The 18,658-nt window shown below is 43.5% G+C and overlaps 1 protein-coding gene across 1 annotated transcript in view; it reads right to left on the bottom strand.

The window, feature by feature from the left end:
• Positions 1-18,658, bottom strand: part of pard3aa (par-3 family cell polarity regulator alpha, a) — a 281,009-nt gene that overhangs the window by 45,916 nt on the left and 216,435 nt on the right. The window contains exons 20-21 of the mRNA XM_068747703.1: positions 17,030-17,158; positions 10,500-10,799 (exon numbers count right to left, since the gene is read on the bottom strand). Of these exons, the coding sequence (XP_068603804.1) occupies positions 10,500-10,799; positions 17,030-17,158 (429 nt within the window). The remainder of the gene's footprint in view (positions 1-10,499; positions 10,800-17,029; positions 17,159-18,658) is intronic.

Genomic DNA, 18,658 nt, shown 5'->3' with positions numbered 1-18,658 from the left:
CCGCACTGCTGCCTCGCACCAAGGTCCCGGGTTCGATTCCACTTCGGGCTTTTCTGAGCGGCATTCGCATGCTCGCCTGTGTCTGCGTGAGTTCTCTCAAAGTTCTCCGGTTTACTTCCACCTCCAAAAATATGCCATTTAGGTGAATTTGTCAATGTAAAAATCTCCAGGTATAGGTATGAGTGGTTGTGGGGTCTATGTGTGGTCATGTGATGAGCTGGCGTCTCATCCGCCGTGTTCCCTGCCTCTTGCCCGTAGTCTGCTGGGACGACATTGTGACCCGCACTTTGCATAAGCGACTGAAGAAGAGATGATTAAGCTGACCTTTTCTTGGTCTCACTGTACTGATTTACAGCTGACCATGACCTCTGACCTCACCGTGGAGTGACGCAACCCAAATAATTAGAATAAATCCTCAAGATGTATCCAATTCAAAGGACACCATCTCAAAACATTTGGAAGTAACTCCATGTATGAGACCTCACTTACTGCAGTATTTTTTATTTTAGTGCACTGGTTGGCTTTACCATCTGAGAACCACTCACTGTTTCCAGTCAGAACTATCAGCCAATCTATTAAAGGCATGCAGCAGAGTCAGCGCTCAGTCTGTTGTCATATATTATTCATAAAAGACAAGCACTGGTACGGAGAAAGACCGCTAACATCCTCTCACACATGTGCACGCTACTATAAAGACAGGAATGCCATAATGTAGCCTTGAACACAAAACTATACATTTGCTTTTTGAAATGAGACGAGTCCCCTTGGTCTGCACTCACAGCCATGCAATGAATAAAGCACAACTTCCAGCAAAGGTAATAAGACTGATGTGGATTTCAACTGATGTCTCTGACTACTGCTAAAACACGGCAATTATTCTGGCTGAAAGCCGCTGCATCTGACAGTAAGCCTTTAATAATCCCATAGAACTGCAGAGTAGAGATTACGCGTCATGTTTAATCACGGCAGAGAAGATGACGGGCTCTTGCTGGATTGCTTTGAGACGTCACAGTCACACAGGTGCCATCAGGTGCAAATAAGAATCCGGCATTCTGATGCAAAAAATATTCCATCATTTAACTTTCATAATTAAATCACTCTGAAAAACAGAAAGGAAATTCTCAAATTGTCACCTTGCCCTAACCTAACCTAACGGAGCCTAACCTAACCTAGCCTAGCCTAACCTAGCCTAACCTAAGATACTCTAAGCTAAAACATTTGAAAATCTTCTCATCACTAGATGGTTTGATTAATTAATGCAAAACTGGACATTTAATATGCAATATCAAACCCGATTTTATTACAAGTGACCTTCATGGACTTTGGCCCTATAATCACGAAACCAATTTAATAGAGCTAACAAGGTTAACATACTTCAGAATTTAAAATTCCCAAGTATTCCTTCAGGCACAAACAACCCAACACACCGGAAATACATTCAAGTCAGATTTATTTGAAATATGCCTGCTTTTCTTTGAAAACAAGCCAAGCTCAAAGACCTTTGGCTCCATAATTATAAGTGATGACATCATGGGCCCATTACAGCAAACCAATACTGTCATTACTCTGCTGCAAAAGGCTAAGAGCATTTTTACAGGCATGCTGATGGCATTAGAAATGTCTGGTGGCCTGGGCAGGATTTTATTAGGTCCCCCAGTGAGCTCAAACAGGTCTGGCTCAGGTGACCAGGAGCTCGTCTTATTCTGCTAGGAGGCCCCAGAGCCCAGTCCGGGCCGCAGTATAGCCTGTATGGTATAAAAATAAATAGAAAAGGAGCCCCCCCCGCCTGGCTTTTCTTGGTGAATTGATATTTTATTATATCCCACCTGCATGGGATGAGCCAGTAATAACAAGGAAATGAGGCCTGTGTTCACTGCACGACCGAATGGTGTAGGCTCTGCCAACAGACTTGGGTATGACACTCTATCTGCTCAACAATATGAAGCCGGAGGTGTAACAGACGCATTATTTGTATATTGTGTAATACGCACGACGATGCAAAAGTTCTTCAGGTTGTCGCTTTTTTTTTTTTTTTTTTTTTTTTTACAAATGTCCACAAATGTCCCAAAACATACCGTAACTAGGAAACCATGCAATACTAAAGGCACTAAATAGGAATGGAACCCCATTATACCAGAAACAATGAATTTATTCAGAATAAATGTGAAATACCTTTCATTTCCAAGGCATGGTAATGCAGTTTTGTCCAAAACTCTATGAATAAAAGAGTCGTCACGCACGCAGCCGAGAAGAAAACGTGGCGGTGTGCACTATTTCACTACCTCCTCATGAGTTGATCTCAAATATTGGAAGGCGGCTTAGGACAGATGGAATGTGCCGCTGGACGGTCTCGCGGATTTGAGACGTATTCACCCATTCAGCTCCCTGTAATTACAAAGGCTCTCGCTGAGATCCGATTTGCCGCCGGGAGCTTGCTCAAAGACACAGGGATTTGGAGCGACAACGGCGTGGTCTGACAAAGGAGTAGAGACACCGCGCTTAAAAATAGTGAGAACCAAAATGCAGTTCTGTGTCGAGTGCCCAGGCTTCCTGGTTCAGACATGGGCAAGGTAAATTTCATTACGTTGCCCTGCAAACATGGGCTGGCTTTCGATAAGAAGAGGAACCAACTCCTTGATGCAGTTGCACCCCGGCGACCACGCCACGCTCTGGTAAAGGATGCAGCGCCACTGGTCAGGGCTAATCATCTCTTTTTCTATGCTATTTCTAGTGGTTGTCCATTACAATGTTATGGATTGTGCACCTTTCTAACAGTCTGAAGTTTTCCTTAATGATTTGCAATGCCTTCCAACCCCAATGACTCATCAGCTAGCAAGGTTTATAATGGTGCGCCCGCCATTCAGCGCCATCCCAGTTGTACCAGAGCTGAATGTAAAGCCCGGACACGGACAATTACGCCACTGGTTCTAAATATAATCGCCGTTTATGGAGTTTGTCTTACTTCTAAGGGTCTGTTTATTTCCAACACTCTGTGTTTTATGGTTGCACAACAACATTGCAATTCCTGATTTAATCACTTACAGAGATAAAAATCCAACATCTGATGGAAGATAAATTATGTTTGTGAAACTTTTGACAACAAGATCAAGAGAGATGAGAAGGGTAGGAATTCTGCTTGATGGTGGAAAGTCCCTGATGAGCGCTGTATTAACTGTGTGGGGGCAGATGTGGCAACAAAATGTGACACTGTGTCCGAAATGGTGACAGTTGTTATTGGATTATGACTTCAATTTTGATTTTCATATCTGTTTTTAGATGAAACGGGTTCTACTGAATCTCTTGGGCATGCTTACATATGTTTCAGTGTCATTGTGCATGTTTTCAAGTGAGATGACTTCACTTCACTGGCTGGTCAGCAAAAAATGTAGCAGCTTTGTACGAGACTCTGGGGTTACGCGCGTGCGCGTGTGTGTGTGAGAGAGAGAGAGAGAGATGAAAATAAGGTGCGGCGGATGAGGAGGTGTGACAGTCATCTGCTGACACGGTTCATCATGCAAAACCACGCTCACATTTCTCACCTGATCTATTTCTGGAGCGGTTGTGTGAGAGAGTGTGTGTGTGTGTGTGAGAGTCGTACAGTAGCAGCGATGCCATCTGAGAAGGAACGACTGATGATTCGTTTACGATATTGGCTTTTCTATTATGTGAAAATCTCAGAGCGAGGATCCCACAGAGAAACCTCGTTGTTCACAGAACAGCCGCAGCACCGTTTGATTTAATCAAAATGGAATTCACAGAGACTAAATTGACTAAATTACATGAGTTGCGACATTTTTCACATTTAGGATTTTTTTTTTTGTGTGTTTGTTTGTCATCTCTGGCAATTATTATTTGTCCATTTCCTTTAATCTCTCTTCAGTGTGGAACACTCAAACCACGGTGTCAGGCATCAACAGCCTTCAGGGGAGATGAAAGGGGATTAACGGTCTATTTGCAACCGCTGATTGCCAGGAATGAGACGCCCTCCGGTGCCGATCAACAAGTAAGGCTCCAGCAGCCCTCGGCCATATTGAAACCTTGTTTCCCATTTTGTCTGCTGTTGCATGCCTGCTCTAAATGGCACGCTCCTTTTTTCCCCCTTTCATCTTGGAAATTCATTAGGCACTATACGCATGTCCTTCCAGACAGGGATGTTGATAAAACACATACATGTAACCTCAGCCAGCTTGATCCACTCGATGTAGAGCCGAAGACGAGGCAGCACTACCTACATCTCTGTCACTCCCCACCGCCCTCCTTTTCTGTCTCTCCCTCTCTTTTCCATCTGCTTTCAGGCTGTTTGCTTTCTCAAATGAACGTAATGCTACACGCGGAGGATAAATTGCCTTTTCCTTTGCTCCAGCTCATCAAATCGCTCCCACGGGGCCCCCTTTCTGAAACACAAGGTTAAAATAAATAAATAAATAAATAGAAATCAGACAAAAAAAATAATGCACTTTTTGCATTGCCTGGGAGACACACGTCGCTTTCTGTCTCGAACCCCCGAGCGTTTAAAGTGCATTTGCTATCGCGACAGAGCAGAGTTGGCGGAAAGGAAAGGGCAAAAGTCATTGCGTTGAGTGTTGGATCATCATTCGGTAACCTAGCTACAGGATTTCATGGATTTTTTTTTTTTTTTTTAAACCCGTGTACGGACTGGCACATCCTCGACGAGGTTTATCAGCTGCCGAGGATTCAGCCAAGTTCATTCATTGTTCAGGTCGCTCAGCATGCACACTCTCCATCACCTCAATGCCCAGTGATTCTATCCTCAGTTAGAGCTGGGAAAGGCATCACTCCACACATTTACTGCGACACTAATGTCACACCCACACAAGACACTCGGAGGGAGTAATGGAAAACGTTGGAGGATGTCAGAAACAAGCAAAAGGCACCGCCAAAACACGGCGTCGTGACAAAGCGTGTTTCCTCTTGACAGGATTCCCTTTGAAGGAGATGAAGCGAGTTCATTCATTCATAAAGAAGTAGAATAGCAGGAATACAAACAAGTAAAATATGATCATAGCTAATGCATGCGTCACATTAAAGCAAACAGCGCCTTGGAGGCCAGACATGTTCATTTACTGCTGTGAACTATGCGAAACATCATTCGACACATGAGCATCTACGCAAGCACCAATGCGTGAGTGAAACGTTCGCTTACCGATGAATTATTGAGAAGCAGCATCTAATCAAAGCTACAGATGTTGCAGTCTGTGCCGTTAATCTCACTTTGATTGCATCTAAATAAAAATGTAGACTATAAAAAAAAGAGGGAGAAACATCACACAGACTGATTGTTGATTGCGGAGTTAATTACAGACATCAAATAAGAGTCGGCAAACAATAAAGAAAGCAATTAGTGCCGATTGGCTCGGTGATCATATGATGGAGGTGGAACGTTGGCGTTTGGAAGAACTCACTCTCCATCTGTGTTACTTTAATGGAGTCATCCAATGGGCCATTCAAATTATACTGCACAGAATTAAACCCGGCGATTATGGGTTTAATATGGGAATGATACTGCTATTCCTTTGATTTATTTTCAAACTTGACAGGGTGGATTAGAGAAAACAAGAGAAAAGGAAAATGAATATTTCTTTATGAAAATGAAAGTCCTGCAAGCTTGTGCAGCGCTGGACAGCTGTCAAGCACCCTTCATTTAAGGTGCCAAATTAGGGCTCCCCACCTCATCAACATCTTCAACCCACAGAGTGGCGAGGTAGTAAAGGCAACGGGAGAAATCCTCATAAACTTTCTGCCCAGATTAAAAGCCTGACCTTTCATCAGCTGTGGAAATTGCTTTTAATACCTCATTACCCAATTTCAAGACCATGCAAAGTGGAAATTCTGACTAGATTTTAGTGTGGGGCGGATCAAGTGGGAAAAACACCACAGTGTGATTCTTAAGGCGAGGATCGTCATGCTATTTTACCCTCTTTGCTGCCTACTCGGCTGTCAGCCTCTGTAGACCTGAGAACTTCAAGGGCTTTGAACAGCTGAGCTCCGTGAGCACCGTATCTTTTGCTCTCTCCACCTCTTCCTACCAGTGTCTTTTCCTACTCTTCCTCACCCATGCTTTAAGGAGCTTTAGAAACTCGACTGGGTAATTGGAGTAGCAGTCCATCAAATTTGAGTTTCGAAGGGGATGCTTTGTTTCACACCCTCGCCAATCCCATAGAGCCTGGCACCTGTCAGGTCGCCGTTCCGAAACGACGCATCCAACGCCACCAACTCAAGACCCCACAGCCCCCGCACCAGATGGAGTGGGGTGACATGTCAGCTGCCTGTTGAGAACTGAGGCCATTCCATTTAGCTTGGTCTAGGTTTTTTTTTTTTATGCAAGTAAGGTACGGCAAAATAACAAAAATTAAAACATCTTGTTCAGGTGTTTGAATCCAGTAAACAGAAGATAATCCATGCTACAGATTTTATGGTGAAAACTTAATATTTAATCTCGCTTTATATAGCCATGATTGAAACCTGAATTCCCAGAGGTGTTCTTTACATTTACACAATTTGGGGGGGGGGGGTCACCACTGGTTCTGGCAGATCTGCTGCCATGGAGAGATGTAATAAAGAGTCAAATTGGGTTCTTGTATTGTGAAACCCAAAGCGAGACTATAAAACCTGGAGCAGCGCTTCGGTCAGGATCAGAGGACTCTATGGCAACCGAGGCTCCTTGTGTCTCCATGACTTTATAGGCTGACTCCATCCAGCTTTACAGTCACCGCGACCTTCCCATTAGGGCTCCATTAACAATGGTCCATCAGTGAGAGAGACATATATACACCGGATATTTGCCCAGCTGCAGCCTCTTCTTATTAACGACAGCGGATTAACAAGAGTGGCGTTTTGAAAGCCTCAGCTGGTCATGGGTGAATGACTTTATAACGGCATAAAATGCATGTACACGTGTGTGTGTAAATACATAAACCATTAAAAAAATGGCAATACTTAACATTAACTTTAATGTCAAGTAATTGGAAATTGAAAGCAAATCAACGCCAGCTCTTATAAAAAGGGACCATGTCCCCACATCATTCAAGAGGACCCGAAATATCTGCAATTAGCTGTTTGGTTTGGTTTCACAGCACCAAGGGGGGGGGGGGGGGGGGGGGGGGGTTCGTGTGGTCTTTACAGTCTGAAAAGGTTTGAGATGTTAGATTCTGATCAGTTCAAGTTTAGTCATCCTTCCATGCACTCACTGCCTACGCTCCGCTCTTTGCGTGCTCTTCCCATCCATAGCTGCAATAACAGAAAAAAGAGCGAAGGCTGTTGGCTAATTTCAACTCAATTTGCTTCCAAGTACTTTCATCTACTTCCCTGGAACCAATTTGACTGGGCAAAATTGTGCAATGCTTTCAGAAGTCATATGATGAGAAAGGAGATGGCTTGCATGGTAATATTTCCACACGTTTCTATTTGTTAAGCCGTAAAAATGGAGCACAAGCAGATGCGCAATTTATATTTATGAAATAAAAATGTAGTTAAAGACACGGGCTCTAGTTTCTCGTGCGTGCCCATGTGTAAAAGTCACCTTGATTTTAACAACAACAAATTATGTAACAAAATTTTTTGTTTTTTTGCTAAAGGACATTTTCCAAATCGAATCAATTTTAATACAGAATCTTAATGCAACTATTTCACATTAAAATAATAACCGGTCAAATGACATAAAAGGACACATTACAAAAAGAAATTATTGGCATGTCCAAGTTGTAGCTCCAAAGTAGCTCCAGAATGAAGCTCATGTTGGATATGTTACTGTTTCATGTAGTTTTAGTCAAATATGCAACAAATATCAATATCTTGAATTACTAGAATCTCTTAAAAAATACATTTTGGAAGAATTTGCCTGCAAAAAAACAGAACAAAAAATCATGTTCGTTGCTTTATATCGTGGCCTGTTACCATTATGGGCAGCCAGTAGTGGCAATGAAAATACAATTTTAGGTGACGAGGCAAAGGTACATTCATGTGGTACAAGGTTTCATGGTCCCAACATTACTGTGTAATGTACAATATTGCCAGTAAAACTAGTGGAGCTTTTGTTGACTTGTGCACTTACATCATTCCAAAAGTTACTAACAACATTAAAACAGCAAGAAATATGCAATTGTATACAATATAATAAAATGATTCATTTGGTGACTAACCAAACGCAACTACAGCATCAAGAATGGAGACCAGAGAACGTGATTTAATGTAAAGATTATTATATTCTGCAATAGTTACTATTAAACAATGATGGCATCCTCCCATTATATCATCCTACTGAACACTGGGATGCTGCCGCTCAGAATGGAGGAACAGTATCCAGGTCAAGGTTAAAGACTGATGACTGGAACAAGCAGCCGTCCATAAACAAACCCTGAACTACTTCCTTACGCCCGACCTGCAAATAACACATTCACATCATCTGCATCTGGAGTGGGATCAGAAAGTGAAGCAACTCCTCATTGCACTATATTCCATAAATGGAAACATTTTAAGTTTAGAATCCAATTGTGCTGCTGTGATAAATAGAAGCAGTTAGAAATGATTGCAAATTCTGCTTTGTGTTTGACAATGAAAGTTGCATTAAGTTTAATTTAGAAATGCAAATGACGGTTTATGTTTGTTACGATAGGCAAGTGACAGCAATGTTGAATCCCAATGGGTTTCGAGCTCCTTTTTGGTAATTGGTAAATAGAAAGCCTTTGAGCTAAACAACAGCAACCAATAGTGCGTATTATATCTCAAATGCAGGAAGACAAATAGTACAGGCATGCAGCCAGACTGGCATACCCAAGATATGCAAAGCAGAACGTGGTGTTCAACATGCAGCACATATTTCAAATCCAATCACAACACTCCTGACAGCTAATCCTATCCCTACAATAGGAAAGTCCACACTGCACTATCAATGGTTAAGGTTCAGACCTCACACTCAGCATGAACTTGCATTTGCAACACTAAGCCTTTCATGCTGAAATAAAGATGTAGAGGTAAGAATCCCCCGTTTCCGAGAATATGCAAAGACAAAACAGCTGGAAGGAGAGATAGACATTTTCTTTTTTATCGTCTTTAAGAGATGAATTAGAGACAATTCAGTCATTCCTAAGTTTCCCTCTTTCTTTTAATTTCCAATTGCCCGTCTGTCTCTCTTCCATTCTTTTTTGTCCATCTCTCTTTATTTCTCTGTTGTCTGCCTGTGTCAGAGCTGCATTGCTACGACTATTTCCTTCTGCTACCGCTTCTATAACGTAACCCTGGACAGAGCTTATCGATATGACACTGAGAATCAATCAATAGCACCATGTCTAACGATCTCTCACCACATCGCCAGCCTGTGCATGATCATTGTCTTTCTATGGTCAATTATAGTTTCCAGGATTGGGGTAGTCTTGACTGTTGTCTGACACTACAAGGCTATTCTGACCAATCAGGAAGAGGTGACATTCAGCTTAAATGCATGGCTTCTATTGGGTACTGGATGTTTTCACACGTGCATTTCATTTAAAGGACCAGAAGGCCTCGCTATACCAACTCTGACCATCATAGAGATATAGATTCTCTGAAAATCCTCTTAGAAATATACGTGCTCCCACACAGAGTATTGGTAACACACTGCGACCTATGCACCCGGCCCTCTCTGAGCAGTGGAAGGTCACAAAGCCCCCCCAGAGTTGACAGCTGCCAGTCACATGAGGTGGGTTTCATCCTGTCCGTTAATCACACTGTGAAAGGAGACCATGGGGTTAAAAATACCCGGACTTGTCACCACATGGTGACGCGTAGGGAATAGTTTACTTTCATAACACGCCCGCTCACCAGAGCGACAAGATATTTATAAGCAAAACAAATAGAGATAAATATGTCAGACTGATTTCGGTATAATGGACATGGATTTACTAAAAGCTACAGACAAATATAAAGCATAAAAAAAAGGTGACAAGGCGACAAAAGGCCACTTTTGGTAACAGAGTATCCACACAGCAGTATACAACTAAAGCTGTGCAGTTTTGCCATCATATCAAATATGCGTTGTTGACATGAAGTTTATGAGCAATGCCCCCCCCCAGCGACAAACAAGCTGAACTCTCCTGTCGTGTGACTCTGAGAGAGGTGTGTGCGTTAGAGGCTGGGGGGTGGATTACCTATGATCCAAGGATAATTGGAAAAAAAAAGCTTGTCTGATATTAAATTCTAACACACGGAGAATTGCTGTGAGACTGGAGTTGTTTTACCTCGCCTTGTGATTATGCCTGGTCGTACGGACCGGAGTCTCACGGGACCAGGCGGCGATCGATCACTGTTTAAATGCATTGGGGGGGGGGGGGGGGGGGGTTTCTCCCAGCAGCATGCGTCACCGCTCACAAGTTAAAGTGAACAAATGCAATCCCACCACCTGCTTGTAAATCACAGGTGAGGTGTAAATCAACTAAATCCTGGTAATCGACGGACAAGCTGTTATAGTTAGACCGTGGTTGGGCGGGGGGGGGGGGGGGGCATACCTGTCTGGAACTGCAGGGCGTCCATTGCGTGGCTTGTTGACCTGGGCGTACAAAGCTTCCAGTGGTGGACCGTTGTCCGGAGGGCTGATTGGAGGGTGGGGGCTCTGGGGAGTCTGAGGGAGGTGGTAGTGGTGGCTGTAAGGGTCCACGCTGCTGGAATCTGACGAGCCTAATGATCCGATGCCGGCGTAGGTGTGGTCCTCGTCCGAGCTGAAGGTGCGACTGATCACATCTTGGATCTCAGCATATTCCCTCTCCTTTGCCTGCTTCTCCCGAAACTCCCGCGTCTTGGCTTGGATTCTGTGGTCAACATATTGAAGATGAACCGCGTTTTAATAATCAGTTCACAATTTATCTTAGATTCAAATGAAGCAAAATTCAATCAGATTTTGCTCAATTAAAAAAGAAAACTCAATCTTTGGTGATTAGAGCATTACCTCTAAGCCACTGATGAAATTGAACCTGAGAATAAAATGTGATTTCAGATGATCACTCTCTAATGAAAGATTACAATTTAACATATATGCTTTTCTTTGTTTTAAATGTCTATAGAGTATTGCGGCTAGACTGTGTCGGAGTCAAACTCTGTATTTGTAGAAAAAAGAACATTCCCATTGCAATATAATTTTCATTGATAGGTTTTTATGTATTTGTTTTTATTTGTATATTCTAATCGAATCTGTGAATTATGTTTATATCCATCCATCTAAATCCATATATTTTGTCTAGCAGTGTAGTACAGTTTGTTCAGCGGGCCAAATCTATATAAATATATCATCTGTAAAACATTTCTATCCTATATATTTCTGTACTGGAATTAATTGCACTTCTGATTAGATGCCAGATTGTATTTCTCTACCTTGTACTTGTATTTTTAATGGCAATAAAGTTAAACCCAACTTAACCCAACCTAAACTAATCTAATCTAACTAAATTTTAAATAAACCTTCCTATTCGAAGTGAGGAGGAAGCATGGTGAGAAAAATGTCACAAATTTAGTGAAACAAAATCCAAAAAGTCAAATATGTGGCATTCCATAAGCTATTCGATGGCTGGGATGGATGTCTTTATCCTATCCCCTGGGTCCACTAATAAGGAGGTGGGTAGAGGGCATTCAGACTTCCTCCTTTCCTTCCCTACCGCTCCCTCCACGCTGTCCCGCTCCCTGGGACCACTTCCACACAATAGTCTGTTGCAGGCACTCTCCTGTCTCGGAATGTTTCCTTGTGAATACCCATTTGTCTGCGGCTAGACTCAGCCAGGGGAGCTGGCACTGCTAGAGCAGGAATATTGACAGCAGGGAGTAGGGAAGAGACAGGCTGAGGGGGGGTGGGGGTGGGGGGGTTGACCTCCTACTGCGGTGACCCTGGCAGCAACCACTAGACTGCTCACTGGTTCCAGATGTTGTTTCCCTGCTAGAATGACACACGCATGGCCCCACAAGCATGCCGTCTCTCACTGGTGCTCCACTTCCTTATTACCTCAGGTCATAACCGACCTCTGACCTCGCATTGGCTGCTTCTCCCAAATGACTGACAGGTTGGGAGCAGCGCTGGAATCCCCCCTCCAGTCTAACTCTGTCGCCATTGTCTGTGCATTTTAATAAAAGTAATCACATTTCAAACAATCACCATTTCTCAGTGCCGAGATTAACCCAATTCCCACATCCGACCCTCAGACTGTCTTGTTTATTTTTAGTCATCCGAAATCCCATTTTCTCAGCATTATCTGCAGAATGAGATTTTGATGGAGCCCTGACGCAATGTTGCGTGATAGCCAGTCATTTCCAAAGCCACTGAGGTGGTTTAGTGTATATTTGCATTGCCGTGGAGATTACCAACTCACAGCAGAGCTATGTGCACAATGCGTGTTCTCAATCTGGCTTGGCCAGGAAATAGAAAACAAGTCTCAAAACTGTGAGGAAAACCACTAATTCCCAGAAGCCCTTTCACCTGCCATCTGGCTAAAATGATGTCAGATCTCTGCCAGGAATGATCAGACAATGATGTTACCACAGGTTCACGGAAGTCCACTGGGACTTCACAACCCTCTGGCGTTTTATGGACTAATCAGATTCATAAAAATGGGATATATTGACATGTGAGACGAGATAATGGCTTCGGCTAGACTGGTGACATTAAGCTAAAAGAAGAATACTTATCTTCCAGGTTCCGCAGGAGTCTGACACAGATAAAGTGTATTTTAAAGAAATCAGATTAACGAGGAAAATTAGCAAAGGGAATCTCAGATTTATGAGAGGCATGTGGTTCTTGTTCTGGATAAATGATACATTTTGGTTTTGGTTTTGGTCCGCTCTAAAGGTTACATTTATTTTGAAAAGCTCTGTATGGATCAAAATGTTATTGAGCTGTAATATCGAGAAATAAATGTTAAAGAACGACTGTGGAAGCCAACTCTGACTTAATGTGGAAGATACAATCGTAACAAGATCTACGCCCAGCTGTTTTGCTGCACCATCGTCTAACGACGGGAGTTTAATAACAGTGCCAAGATGAATTTTCAAAGACACCCGGCTGCCATTTTATTTGTCCTCGGTCATCTTCTCATATCTCCAAAGCTGCACATCCACACCACACACAAATTGTATTCTTCCCGACTGAGCTGTAAGTGCTGATCCGCTTCGAACTGTTCGCCGTCCACCGGCTTTCTCCTGAGACGCCGCCCCCGCTCTGTGCCGTATATACGCCATTAGCCAATTAATGGCCCAGCATGTTAACACTGAGGAAAGTGCTGCCCACACTAAACACATTATTACTGTACAGCCCCAATTACCAGCCCCGTCTCCTCGCTTCTCTGCTTACGAGTTAGCATGTTTGAGAAGAGCGAGGGAACAGCGGCTTTTGATGCAACACGCCCGGAGAGAATTTATTTCAAAAACGAAAACAGCCCTTAAATGTCATTTCATTATACTGATGACAGCAAAGAAGATCATTCTTGCTGCACGCCAGCATTTTCTCTGTTTCTTTAGTGATATTTCCATTGCTCTTTATTTTCTTAAGTGCCACTGACCCTAAATAAATAAAATACAAGTCTTTCTGTCTTCATGACTTTATAGTGGAATCAAATGTCCTCATTGCCTGGTCTAGACATTATGATGCTGAGGCCTGCAGAGCAGTTAAAGTCCATCGTCCCATTCTTTTTCCATGCCATTATATTGAGTAAAGTAATTCTTTTAGCAGAATGAATTTGGTAGAATGAAGTGGCAAACGGGAGCAGCTAATCAGATCCTGTCAAATTCTTCCTCCACGCTGAAAAAAACCTGCACATTTTATTTTCATTCATTTATTTATTACGTGAAGTCAGCCTGTATACTTAAAAGATCATGTCTTGTCCATATTGGACTGCGACTGTAATGGTTGAACCAGGATGCATTTTGTCTCTCACTGTCTCGTGCAGCTTCCATGAATACATTTGTCTGTGCAGGGACTCCTCAACAAAACATCTTCTATTGTTCTGAAGTGCATCCGGAGGCGAGGATATATCTGAAACTTATTGAAGTGCACAGGAAATGGCTCTATGTGCAGCTGTCTGGGCAGAATTGCAAAGCTCCGAAAGCTCATCTTAAGCAATGACACTTAGCCCATAACAGCATAATGTAATCACAGAGATAATTGTCCAACTTTTGTGGCATTAATTCACAGTGCAACAATCGCATTAACGTGCTGTAGGTATCAATATAATTACAAACGTAATCAGTTTTACCAATCAGCCAGTTGAGCTGTCTTTGAACTCACTATGCAAATGAGACTCAAATTGAATGCTCCTATAATAGAATAGTTTGACAAAGTGCAATCACTGTGATAAAAAAGGAAAAGATCTGCGTTAGAGCAACAGAGGCCCCGATAATCTGTGTCCTGAATACATACAAACGGTTAAATGATCATTGGTTGAATAAAACGCACCTAATCTAGGTTTCTAGATTGTCAAAGGTGGATTCTGCTGACTGACCATCTCCAGAAATACTGGTTAGAAGTCAGACAATAAACAAAAGGAAACACTATTGTGGAAAAAAAAAAAAACTGCTGCGCTCTGGTGTGGTCTGGGGAGCAGAAACGAGGAGAGTGGCGGTGGAGTGCCGGCTGCTGATTAGAAGTCAACCAGTGCCAAGGAGATAAGAGAGAATGGACATCATAATCAGCAGCCACAGAGAAAGACAGAGAGAGTGGCGTTCAGCTCAGGCGGAAAATGAAGAAGAACGCCGTCAGCTTGTTTTTGTGTGCGCCGGGAAAAAGTCGTTTCCGGGCACGCATGTGCGGAGATAAGTCGTAGACTGATGGAAGCCCCGCCGACGCCGCCACGCACCGTGTGCTTCCCTTCTTTCTTTACCCCTCTGACCTTGCGTGAAGGAGGACCAGAGGGCTCGATGCATCCTCAACATAAGCCAATCAGATAGATGTGTCAGGGGCGCTGTCCACAGGCGCAGCGGGGCTATAGAAACGGCTGTCACTGCGAGGCTGAGCAAGATGTAGGCCAGCCAAATCGCAAGCGCTAATGCTGCCTTAATGAGACATGAAACAGTCAATCACGGGAGATTTGGGTAAAACAGCGGTTGATGACTGCTCTACATCAAAAGATGCACTGTGCTGTGCACAAGCAATGATGTCAGGCTTTTATGTACTCCCTCCTCCATCATCTTCAGTCTATTACGGGCTGATAAGATATCAATGGAGAACATTTCTACTTCAAAAAAATAATAAAAGGCTTTGTGTCCAGCAGGACTGCAGGCCAAATCATAAATTGCATTACTCATGTCAAGGTCAGAGTTTTAGATATATAACCATCAGATGCCTTATTGCCAAGTAAAAAAAAAAGGGCAGGTTTTATGAATTAATCTGTCTCACCTTTTTGCTGACTCCTATTTTGAATCACTAAAAGCCCCTGTCAGAGCTGTCTGCTGGAATTAATGAGCTCTAATGTCAGCCAAGCCAAGTTTGGCTGCAGCCCGTTCCAGGTCACGATGACACACAGCGTTATCTGGCAATTGCTCTTGCTTCTGAAACCTGCTAGCATTCCCAACCCATAATGTTTAAGAATTTTATGAATTTAAAATGGCCCCGTCTCCGCTGGCTGCAATGCAAACACTTAGATCTTGCTCTTAAAGACCAATCAATCGTCTACAAAAATGGAGCAATACAGCAGTGCTTCCAACATTGAAACATATTTGAATTCTAGGTTGTCAACCTGCTCAGCCTTAACACTCTGAACATCCGCCTGTCTTTGTGACAGGTTGTTCGTTTTTTTTTACCAGTACAATTTCCCTCAGGATTTCCTTTCCATTAACCAAGGGACAATCCCAGCTTGGCTGAGTGATGGGATTTGGGAACAGGTGCTAAAGGAAAGAATTAGGTCGCCCTCCTATGCAGGGAGCTGAGACTGAAGGTCACACATGCAGAACGGACTCAAACGAGACAAGGTAGTGAGGACAGGCTGCAAGACAAAGTAGCGATGAAAGAAGAGACATATAGGAGCAGGACTGAAATGCTATGGATGTGCTTGTGCAGAGGGGAGCACTGTGAGGGCATGTACTCTACATATCTCATGCCCACTGAACGTCTGTGTTGATCCTGCTGCTTATAGCGTGACAGTCGTCTGGGATCCTCTCAGAGACAGATCTGGATGGAGAGCCAGGTCGGCCGGTCTCCAGGCTGCACGGAAGGAAATGTGTTGGGCCCTCCGCCAGAGGGATTCACACACCCTCTGCGAAAAGGACCTTCGCTGCGAGTCGTAGTCGAATACCCAAAAAGAAATGTGCTACGGCTTCTTGAGCAAGGCCTCCAGATGCTCCATTCAGCAAAGAGAGGGCTTTTGTGAGCAGCTATTTATGTGAATTCTTGTTTGTGTTTTTGGGGCCGTGCATTCTCGATTCCTTCTTTCTCTCCGCCATAGAGGGAGCGGTACTACGTCCCATTGTTTCTATTCGATTAGCCGCCTTTACCGACGGCGGCACGGTTACTGATTTCATTTGGCTGGTGGCGAACAATGGCGGCAACAAGCCGTCTTTTCATTTATCCTGCCCACCAATATTGTCTTCCCTGTTGGAGAGAATTAAATGGCTGCTTGTCTATGAGGGATGAAGGATGAGGGGCAAGACCAATGCCTTGACTTCTTCTCATGGGCCTCCTGATGTCCACGGACACAAGGATATGTCGAGGATATAAGAAGGGACGGTGCATTCTTGGGTAATTAACAACTTGGGCGAGCTGCAGGAGAAGACGAATCCAGAGGCTGCATCGATTGCCTAAAGAGCACCATTCAATCAGGCTAAATCCACAGGGGCCCCAAGAGCTCCATTAGGAGGTCAGCACCTCTGAATGGCAGAGGCAGCAGCAATCTATAAATGATCTATTTAATCTAAACATATAAAATAAGGGGTGCATATCACAAATTGGTGGCTCCCCACAGTTTCCCAGCCTCGACTCCTCGTCTTCTAATTAGGATATATGTTCGGAGTTTTTCTTCTTCTTCTTCTTGGTTTAGTTGAAGCTTTTAGGTTCTGTCTGAGAACTCACCTCTCTTGTTCCAGTCTCATCCGCACAGTCTCCTCTTGCGAGGCTTGCATATCCTCGGCTTTAGATTTACCGGAGCCTGTCCTCTCCATCCCGTCTCCTGGCTGCTCATCCTTCCTATGCTTTCCAAATCTGTGTAAAAAAAAGAAGGACAGAGAAGACTGGATTTAGAAGATTTCCTACCAAAACGCAGGCTTCTTCTCTCTATCTTCATCTGAAGAGCGTAAAATGAAATTGGGAAACTGAGGCGACAACTCAGGAGGAGTTGTCCATGTCTCCATTCCTCATTGAAAGAATGACATGTTATTTTTTCATATGCAATCAAATGCATCAAGCATAAAGATAACGGGAAGTAGTGAATGATGTCCTTTCCAAGTCTCTATCGTAAAGGTGAAAAGATTCAGTTTGTGGTGTGAGGAGTAAGTGTGAAAAATAGAAAATGGCTGTACCTTTAATAAAATAGGATGAGCTCTCAATTTTCCCCTGAGCTGTAGAGTTTACTCGGAGTGATGGAAGCAGTGACAGCTCCTGATTTCATTTTGAGCAAGGCGGGGCGGGCCGGGGGGGGGGGGGGGGGGGGCAAGCTACCTGCAACCAGGCAAAATGCGATCGAAGGAAACGACCAAGTTCGCCAGCATCATTTTTTTTTACTTTCTAGGCAGCGGCAGAAACGTTTTCACATTTCAACGACAAGAGCGATACAACAGCGGAGGTAAATCTGTTAAAACTTTAAGGCGAGGTGAAAGAAGTTGTGACCCGTGATCGTAAATTTATCTGATCGACTTAGCTTGCTGCTGCCTGGAGACTGTGGCTGACCAAGGGGGGGGGGGGGGGGGGGGGGGGGGGTGGACCTGACAGGGAGGCTGGTAAATTCACACTGCCGCAAACTCAGTGACTCCATATGTGGACAAGTCTATTCTCTGACTCCACTGGAGATGATCTTATTGCTCAGTGCTTACATGCTGATTTATTGCACGTGCACAGAATGTAGGGATAAAGGACAGACTCTCAGGTGATGAAGGAAAGACAATATGATGACATAATTACGCCGTTTCTTTCTACACAATGGTGCCCGCTGTGGGCAGAAGTGCTAAAACGACAGGGAACAGAAAAAGCAAATATTTCATAGAGATATCCGGGAAGTATGAAACATACATTTTCACCTAAGTGTGCACAGTAATAGTTTCCTTGTCTTCGTCTTGAATAATCTTTCATTAGACCCTCATTCAAAACTACTGATTGCATATAATAAAAATAATTATGTTGAAAGATAGGGAATTCTGCATCCCAGCAAATGCAACAGGAAGTATTGCAGAGGTTGATTATATTTCAATGGATAGGGCCACTAGTAATTATATATATATATATATATATAGTATACAGCAGAACCTCGGTTCTTGAACAACTCGGAAGTTCGAACACGCAAGTGGAGCCGAGGCGAACCGAAGACACGCAAACAAAGGCGGAGTCTACCTTCAAACGAAGGCGGAGTCTACCCGAGTCGGTTCAGTTTGAGTCGACCTGCCATAGAAGAACTCTACAACTTTTTTGCTTCGTTTAAGCATATTTTCGCTCTATTCTCTTCATCTCTTAGTCATGGATCCAAAGAAAGGCAAGGAGTAAAACTACTGG

Source organism: Brachionichthys hirsutus, chromosome 14, assembly GCF_040956055.1.
Source record: "Brachionichthys hirsutus isolate HB-005 chromosome 14, CSIRO-AGI_Bhir_v1, whole genome shotgun sequence".
In the NCBI taxonomy this organism is placed as follows: domain Eukaryota; kingdom Metazoa; phylum Chordata; class Actinopteri; order Lophiiformes; family Brachionichthyidae; genus Brachionichthys; species Brachionichthys hirsutus.
This window is presented reverse-complemented; position numbering and strand designations above follow the sequence as displayed.